The sequence below is a fragment of the Monopterus albus genome, unplaced genomic scaffold, assembly GCF_001952655.1.
Source record: "Monopterus albus unplaced genomic scaffold, M_albus_1.0 scaffold166.1, whole genome shotgun sequence".
Lineage (NCBI taxonomy): Eukaryota > Metazoa > Chordata > Actinopteri > Synbranchiformes > Synbranchidae > Monopterus > Monopterus albus.
Genome location: NW_018128046.1, coordinates 1,962,625 through 1,971,834, shown reverse-complemented (window position 1 = coordinate 1,971,834; position 9,210 = coordinate 1,962,625). Strand labels below are relative to the sequence as shown.

Here is a 9,210-nt window from a genome sequence, read left to right as displayed (position 1 = left end):
ACCAATGAAAATTTATAAAAGTGCAACAAGAGTATCAACAAGAAAAATGTTTGATGAAAAGAAAGAAAAAAGGAAGAATAAACTATGATAGACAAAGGGAGAATAATAAAACAAAAGCAAAAGATAAGAGAACGGGGGAAAAGAAAGATGAAAACAGAGTCAGTGAGGCGGTGGACTATGTGGAAAAAAGATAACAAAAGTAAGAAAAAAGGAGATGTGGGAGGAAAAGATAAGAACTAAAAAGAGGAAAGAAAGAAGAGAATCAGCATGAAAGGAGATGAAAACAGGCAGAGATGAAAGGATGAAGGGAGAAAAATAGAAGAGGAAGAGCTAGGATTATTATGTGCAGTGACTCAGTGGGGGGTGTGGGGGGGTGGGGTGGGGGGTGGGGGTTCTGACTAACCCTGCTCTCTCTCACACACACACACTTATTAACAGACAGGAAATTGTTTGTCTTGTCGACTATTTACAGAAAACTAATCTGAGAAACAAGCATGGGCTAAAACCTGCAAAAATCATCATTTTACATGAATAAATAAGGCTGATAAAATAATTTTGACTTTATTTCCTGAAACGCATCCAAGCACAGAGCTGTCATTGTTTTATCTCTTAGTGTTTTGTTTTGGCCAAAATCATATTTTTTGCCTTCCACTGTGTTTTATATGCACAGATCAACTTTGGCCTTATTAAGCTTCAAAATTAACTGAACTAGCTGATGTTCTTGTTTCACCACAAGGTGAAATCTGAAATGACTCAGTCTGACATAGGAGACTTTGATCAAACAGAGGATGGAAGAGGAAATCCACATGAAGCAATAAAATAAGATCACACTGGTTTCTCTTGATGATCCTTGATTATTTTGTTTTTAATGGTGATGTTCATTTGGTATAAAATGACAAAATCAAACATGGCACGTTAAAAATATTAGTCAAAAATGGAAAACTTTGGTTAACTGAATGCAAGTTCAGTCTTTTGAACACATTCCTCTGTGTCCTCTTGCTGCTGTCTCATTCTCCTTGAAGCAAAGACACTTTTCATATTTCCTTTGCCATCTTTGTCCTTTACTTTGTGTTTGATTAATTTTTATATGGAAACACAGTGAAAGTGCAACTCAGACGCTTTCTATGTGCATGAGAAATTTCTGAGTTTGCTCCACAATGTGGTGGCTTTACTCAAATTATATGCACCTAAAATCTCCTTTGTATCCTCCCTCAACGCCCCCCGCCCCAGTGTTTCCCTGGGGTTCAAGAAAAAGGAAGGAAGCACTGTCTGTGTCTGAATGAAGCTAAAATTGGAAGCAGAGTGGCACTGCAGCGGAACCGGCAAATCATCCCTACTGCCAGCGCAGCGTGTGTGTGCTTGTGAGTGTTTTGGTAATGCTGGTGGGGGGAAATGGGGGATGAGGAAGGGAGCGCCAAAACTTTTCCATTTGGGGGGCCACAGCAGCGCAAACAAAACTTCAAACATGATCCCACCCAAGACAATCCCACACACACACAGAGGCAGATATCCACAGGGAAAAACATGCCGCTCGTCCCATGCAGACGGGCTAAAAGCAACAGATCTCTGGCGACCACACTCGGCTCTGTGAATTCTTCTGCAGCCGCAAGTAAGAAAATGATTTTACATCCAAGTGGCTCCAGACACAGCTAATGATTTCCCTCCAAACAGCACCAAGAAGTGACACAAAGAGATCAACTAAAACTAAACTAACTAAAACTGGTTACTGAGAAACAATAAATTAAAAACTAACATTTTCACATTAAGATCTCTTCCAGGAGCCACATACTGTCATGAACATGTGCCTCACTGTCATTTCATTTTTGTAGTAATTCGTCTGATTTTTGAGCTCTAGCACATCACACAGAAAACCTTATTATGGTAAACTGGCAAGACAATGCTGATGTAAATGTCCCTTAAAACCTGAATTATTAAGAAAAAGTTGATCTACTCTGTTCCAAATACAGCCTGGGCCCTTTAGCACTAAAACTACTCAGAAAACTTAATCAAAGCAAACCATTAAAATTACATTCAATTCCCAGAAAATCCATCTTGTTAAATTATGAAATTTCCAGCAAGAAAACCAAATCTCCCGCCGACACTGACTGCAGATTTCCTCACAAAGAACGCAGCAGCAGAACAACAGTTTCTGCTCAATTTGCCATTTAAATGAAACACCTTAAAACTGATAAGATATGGAAATGTCTTTCAATATTTCACCTCTCAGCAAAAGTCAGAATTATCTTTGCATAACAGCTGCAACACTGAAAACTAATAGTGAAACCAAGAACCAAGAAACAATTCAGTTCACAGATTTAGACCAACTGAAAACACAAAGGCTGAGTCTGCACACAGTCAGAGGAATTGCAAAATAAGGTGCAAATTAATAAGTCAGCTCTTTAATCACCACTCAAGGAAAATCATTCTCAATCTCTTTATTTTAAGCCCATGAGGATTTAAAACTAATGTTTGAAAATGCTTTACAGCTAAACTTTAGCTCTGAGTTCAAATGTCTTCATTAAAACAGAAATGCAAACTCCTTCAAGTGTAAGAAAAGCCATAAATTCCAAACTAAAGTGCAGAACAAACTTGCAAAAAGACAGTTCAAACTCTCAAAATACCTCCAAGTGGCAGTTAACAATCCAAACTATTGCAACACTCACTCACTCATCAGCAGGATTTTAAATAAAAAACTTAATTATGTCAGAAATATAAACCAGACATACAGTATAAAGGTTTGCCTTAGTTTCAAGTCAGAAATAAAACCCTCCTTGAATGTGAAGTCAGAAATAAGCATTAAAAAGGCAAAAAATCAGATTAAAGATGACTTTAAAAGTGAATTAATTTTGATTTAAAAGGCCAACATTGTCTTTTTTTTACATATCATTTTGGTTTGTTTAAATAATCCAGAAACTTTAACATAATTTCTAAATTAAAAAATGTAATTAAAAAAAAAATCTGAAAAAGTCCTCTAGAAGTAAAGTAAATCTGGTAAAAATGTTAAAATTGAGACGGTGTTATGAGCTGCTCCGTACTCACCGTGTAGCTTTGGTCCCATCCACACATAGGGACGACCGGTCAGATCCTCAGTACGTGTGTGTGAGGACAGAGTGTGTGTGTGGGACAGGTGCAGTTCTCCCTCTCTATCTGTCCTGCGCCGAGCGCTGATACTCCACACTGGTCTGACTCTGTGTGTGTGTGTGTGTGTGAGATCCACTCAGAGTCCTGCGCTCAAATGCCTGACAAAATCAACATCTCTCCAACTAAGTTGGAAAGAGGGTGCCTCTCTCTCTGCCATGGCCCCGCCCCCTGCCACCTGCCCCGCCCCTTGGACGGCCCACTCTACTTCCCCCTTTGCACACACACACACACACACACACACACACAGCAGGCGCTTTCACCTGAGGCCATGAGGTACACACACATGCACGTACACACTGAAAACAACTTTTTTCTGCTTCAAAAAAAAAGTTTTGCTTCAGTGATGATTTGGGTGTTGGTGTGTGTGTGTGGGGTGTCTGTTAGTAGCTTCAAAGGCACAAATTGAGTGCATGTCACAGGATGTCCCTCGCTTCCCCAGGAAAACACATACTGTACACACAAACACACACTGCCTCTAGGGGGCAGGACTGGTCTGGCCTTAAACGTCCTCTCTCTTCCTTCTGAGTGTTTGTCTGTGTCTCTCGCTCTCTTCTTGTTCCTCTGTCTCACTCTGTAGCTCCCTCTCCCCTTTCCCTCTTTGTTTCTCTCTCTTTGACTTTCTCTCTCTTTAATGGCTTAATTCCAATTTGTAATTGACATTCGAATCGGCTTTCCTGGCTGACCTGTTGACAAAGCTTTTAATGAAGGAACAAGCTGGATATGGAGGAAAAGGGACAAAGAGAAAGGCTTAATGATTGTACATGTACATTCCTCTACTGTATGCCATTGTGTTTTCTGTCCACATTTTCTGTATATCAGACCTGGAATACACAGATTAAAGTGATAGCTGTTGTCATCCAGACGCGTGTGTCTGTCTGCTGTGTACATTTTTTGTACAGTCTTTATTCAGGACAAGAATGCTGGATGATTCAGGAAAACTGAAAGGTGATCTATAGATTGTGACTATATGGCCAACAAACTATAGCTATGGTCTGATGGTGTGGTTGCGGTTGGATATTAATTTCAGATCTGTCACATGAGTCAAACTCCAGTGTACTGCATGAAACTGATGATGTGCACACGGAGACCTCTGACTCTGGATGTAATTCACGATGAGCATGGACACGGCTCCTTGTTAGACAGACAATTCAGCTGCCTATTGTAAAACAAAATGATATAAGATTTTGATTCCTGTCTGACCACACACGTAATATAAAGATTTTTGCTGAATATTCAGATTTAATCTATGCAGTTAGTCTGGATGAAGAGTTCAAATATAAGGAATCTTTTGCAATAAAAAGAAAAGTCACTTTATACACTGATGTGATGTAAGAATAATTTGCTCAGAAGCTTCAGACTGATTTATTCACAACCTTTAGTCTTTTATTTTCTTCAGTCACAACTTTGACTTTGAGTAACTAGGCCGATTCAAATCTGACAACAACATGTAAGGGTTTGCCCACACTGGATGGTTTTATGATCTTAACCGATTTTATAAACACGAGATAAAGACAGATTTTTTTCACATTTTATTTTAAGAGCACACACACCAGAGGATTCAGTCAAGAGGCAGAACCACACACTTGTCATTTTTACTGAATGATTTCAGGGATCTTAGAGAAACTGATCAAAGGTGATTTCAGAACAGAACAAACGTGGAGGTGCACGTTTGTCATCAAGTGGTAGCACTTGCATGTGTGCTATGTTTTGTGCAGAGAAAAAGAAGAGGTGAAAATAATTGTGGATGACGTTTTGGCTGAAAAGACAAAACCAACATAGCTTACACATTTTGCAGCATGAGCTGGGTGTGAGTTGGAAGGTAGTGCAAGCTAATGCTACAAGCTAATGTTAACATCCGGTTGTGATGCTTCTTGGCCAGCTCGCTGCCACTGGCTGTTGTGGATGTCTGGTCAGGATTCAGTCGCTGTTGCCCCCTCACTGCAGGATTCCAAGTCGTAACTATAAGCATGCTTGATACTTAAGGTTCAAGGTAGCTCCCATCCTGTCGGAGGCATAACGATTAGGTCTTTCAACACCTCACACAACAGGATTATTTAGCCTGAGAATCAGTTCTGAGCAGCCTCATGTTGATGCCACGATGGTCAGGAAGAGCAAACCGCGCCCCAATTGTCCTGTAGTATGAAGCCAGCCTAAATCAGCCATAACTAGGTGTTTGTCTAAAATCTCTCTCATCTTTCTTCTCCTTCTTTTTCTTTTCACTATATCACCCTCTCTCTGTGCTGTCAATAATCACGGCATGCATCAGTACAATAAAATATATTCAGTATATGCAAAAAACTCATAGCTCTCATCCATCCTGTTTCTCTGTTTGAGCAAAAACTCACTCACTCACTAACACTGGAAATTCCCATAATTGCCCCCTGACTCCCTCAATTTACCTCCTACTCACTCACCTCCCCCCTTCCTCCTTCCCTTTGATTTCCACATTGTATTTACAAAAATGATTTTCCACATTGATCTCTCTCTCTTTACTTTTTCCATCACTTTTCACTGCCTCTTCAACTAAATAAATCAAGTGAGGAAAAGTCCCTGCTTGTCTTTCAACCTTTTCATGTTTATTTCTTTTGTGTTTTGTTTGTGGCTTTGTTTTTCAGAAATGATATTCACGTAAATCAGTTTAAATATGAAAATGACATTTAAAAGAAAAATTTGAATCTGACAAAATAATAAAATTTGAATAACATGAAAGACGGACAAAAATGAATCAAAATTTGAAATTGAAAATGAAAGAAAACTAAAAGAGAGCATGAAATAAAATCAACACTAAAGAACAAACCAGAAAAATAAGACAAAAGGATAAAGTCTTTATAGCAACACTCACATCTGGAGCTCATTTAGCTGTTAAATTAAACAGTTTGCTGGAGTAGGACACGAAGGACACGACACAACTGACCAGCCTTCATACTGTAAAACTGATCAAAACTAAACAATGCACTGACTTTAAAACCTCTGAACCACAGGCCTCTCTAATACATTTTGATCAGATTCCAAAAATGTTTTTATGATCAAGTTTATTGGACTTTATGATCCCATGAGTCCTGATTTTAACAGTAAAACACATGGTCTAGAAACAAACTGCATTTTTGGTTTTATTTCTCTTTAGTAATATAACTTTGTCAAACTGAAAAAAACTCAATCTGTGCACATGATTATCAGCACCAGTGTGGCACTCATCAGTATCAGCCTTCACCAGGCTAAACGAGTCTCTGCCTGTTTTTTCTTTTTCTAATGAAAAACGATGATCAGGAAAAGAAAACAAGCAACAGGAAGAAGAGAAGAAGAAGAAGAGAAAGACAAAGGACTTCCCTCTCCCCCTCTCTCTGGTGACAGAGGGTCTGACCACATCACTCGCTGCCTACTGCTTCCTGCCAACGGACGACCCTAACACACACAGCTGCAGATCTGTCCCACAGCTGTCGGACATATTGATGCTTTGCAACCCAAAGACTGTACCCTCTGCAAAACAACCAGGGACACGGAGCGAGGTACAGGGCGAGTGGCATTAAGAAAGACTGAGAGAGAGAGACGGAGGGTAAAATGTTATCTCCTTTTTGGCACATACAGTCTGTTTGGACCTCGCACACACACACCCTTGTTTATGTCACCTACTGAGCCCCTCCATAGACTTACATTCATTTACCTTAAAGGATAAGGCCACTCATTTTCTGTATTGACAGTTTTTCAACACTCCCCATACAGAGACTAAAACCAGCAGTGACCTATCTCTACTCAAGGCTAATGTCTGTCAAGCTGTCAGATTATCTTATTCCTCTGTACCACTGACCTCTGTGCCTCCACCTTTGTATAGGGATTATTGAAAATACTATTAATATAGGAAATGACAGACCTTATCCTTTAACCATAACTGTTACTTGCCTAATCCTAAGCCTTACCCCAACTTTAACCAAAGCCAATGCTTGGTCTAACTGTACATAGTGGTGTTTTATTAAAATTCAACAAACTATACTATGGGGACAGGACTCTGGTCCCCACAAGTAAGTTGGTTGTATGCTCCTGTTTTCAGTCCCCATAAGTAAAAAATAAATAAAATACAATTTAAAACCAGGCCCCCTTCATTCATTTGCAAGTGTTTTGCGTACACACTATGTTTTGGATGAAATGTAATGCCAGACAGCGATGATGCTTTCAAACGAGCTTGTGTTTTCCATTTTCATCATGAGGACACTCAAGGAGGTTCCTGTTGTTAATGACAGAAAAAAGTAGCAGAGGTTATGAGCTCTGTTATTTTCTTCTCAAAACTTTCTATCAGTGTTACTTATTGTTATTGTTCAGTGTCAAACCACAGTAGGAGAGATTTGCAATAAACAACAGTGTCCACTGCCTCCCTTCCCACCCAAGGCTTCCTGTTGTCACTTGCCCTGAATACCACTCATGACCCATCTGTCCCAGCTATTCACAGTTCTTTTGGTCCATGTGGAAGTTAACGGCACCTTAATAGAGTGAATGGCAGTTTGACGTTGAAAAGATTTTGGGTGGAGCATTTTTTTAGTCACAAATATAGGAATAATGTTGTGGCAGTGAACATTTGGAAGCAGCATTATGTTTCAACTGCCAGTTCCAAATAGCTAAACCATCCATCCATCCATTATCTAATTATTATCAAACGTAATTTTTGCTGAAAGGATTGCTGCGTTGCCACACTCCACACCAAAATACAAGGCAAATCAAATTCCTTTGCTCTCTTTGAAAAAGGCTGGGGGTATCTTCAACAAGTAGGGGCTGTACGTAAGGGTTGTCTTAGCCCCCTGTGCACAAACTGCTCTGAAGTCACATTAAAATGTATCTTATTGTTTCTGCTTGCTCTACACAAACAAAAAGGTCCCTACAGGCATGCCTGCAGGAGGCATAAAGGAGAGGGGAGGGCCAGAGCCCCCCTGGGTCTCTGTTGGTTTAACAGAGGGCCTCTATCACACAGGCATACACACATGCACTGACACACACTTTCAAGTCCACTTGAGAGTTATAGCAAATGAATCCTGCAGAAGAAGAAGGGTGAATGAACTTTTGGGGCTACAGGTGGGAAAAACAGTTCCTTTTGGAGGGGAATGTAACCTGTTTTTGTCCTTGCAACAGTCAAAATCAGTTTGGCCAGAGATGTGTGGACACCTGAAGAGTAATCTGCTACCAGTATAGCCACTACTGTGTCTCACTACAACACTGTGGAACCTGACAGCAGGGAGTTTGTCCCATTCAGCCACAAGAGCATCAGTGATGTTGGCTGATATAACTCCCAGAGGTGTTGCATAGCGTTGAGGTCAGGACTCTGTACAGGGTAGACAAGTTCTTTCACACATGAGCTATAGCACATAAACCTTGATCTCTGGTGTCATAGTCCTTTGTACGTCTAAAGATTTGCTTTGATCAACTCTGACTGGTCAGTATAAGACTGTCACACCTTCTGAACTGCAAGATATCCAGGCAGCAGTTCCATCTCCTCCAAAGCTGTTTGGCAAAGTTAATTAGCAGCAATCCACATACTGTATCTTGTATAAGAGAAGGCTGACTCCTGAAGCAAATGTTTTTGTCTCAGTGAATCAATTTGAGTTCATAGATGTTATTACCTTCTCTTTTCTGCTCCATTGTACATCCCTTTGTGCTGCTGGAACAGGATGCGGAGCTGTTCGCAGCCTTTTCTCTGAAGGTTTTTGTTTCTCTTGAATAACAGACCTGGACCTCAGCCAGGCAACGTGGTTAAAAACCAAAAGGTTACTGCGTTCAGGGTCTCTCACTGTGACACCTGATTAACAGCATTGGTGCTCCTCATGTGGACTCAGTCACCACAGTCAGCTCCCCAGTATCTGGAAGACGAACTGGCAGGGGCTTTTTGGAGAGGCAGCATCATGTTCCCATTCCCAATAATTCAATTGCAGCAGTTCACCTGACCTGTATGTGTTTTTGTTTCCGTCTGGAATTTTGTAAATCTCCAATTTCTGGAGAGACATTTCAGAAAAAAGTGAGTGGGCCAATAAACCTCACACAGACACGCCTAAGAGCAAGCTCCATAAAAGGAAACACGCACACAAAGAG

At 40.4% G+C, this 9,210-nt stretch overlaps 1 protein-coding gene across 1 annotated transcript in view; it reads right to left on the bottom strand.

The window, feature by feature from the left end:
* The window catches only part of prdm1a (PR domain containing 1a, with ZNF domain), a 17,689-nt gene extending 14,467 nt beyond the window's left edge, over window positions 1-3,222 (bottom strand). Inside the window, exon 1 of the mRNA XM_020615472.1 lies at window positions 3,040-3,222. Within this exon, the coding sequence (XP_020471128.1) occupies window positions 3,040-3,066 (27 nt within the window). The 5' untranslated portion in view covers window positions 3,067-3,222. The remainder of the gene's footprint in view (window positions 1-3,039) is intronic.
* Window positions 3,223-9,210: the final 5,988 nt, after the last annotated feature.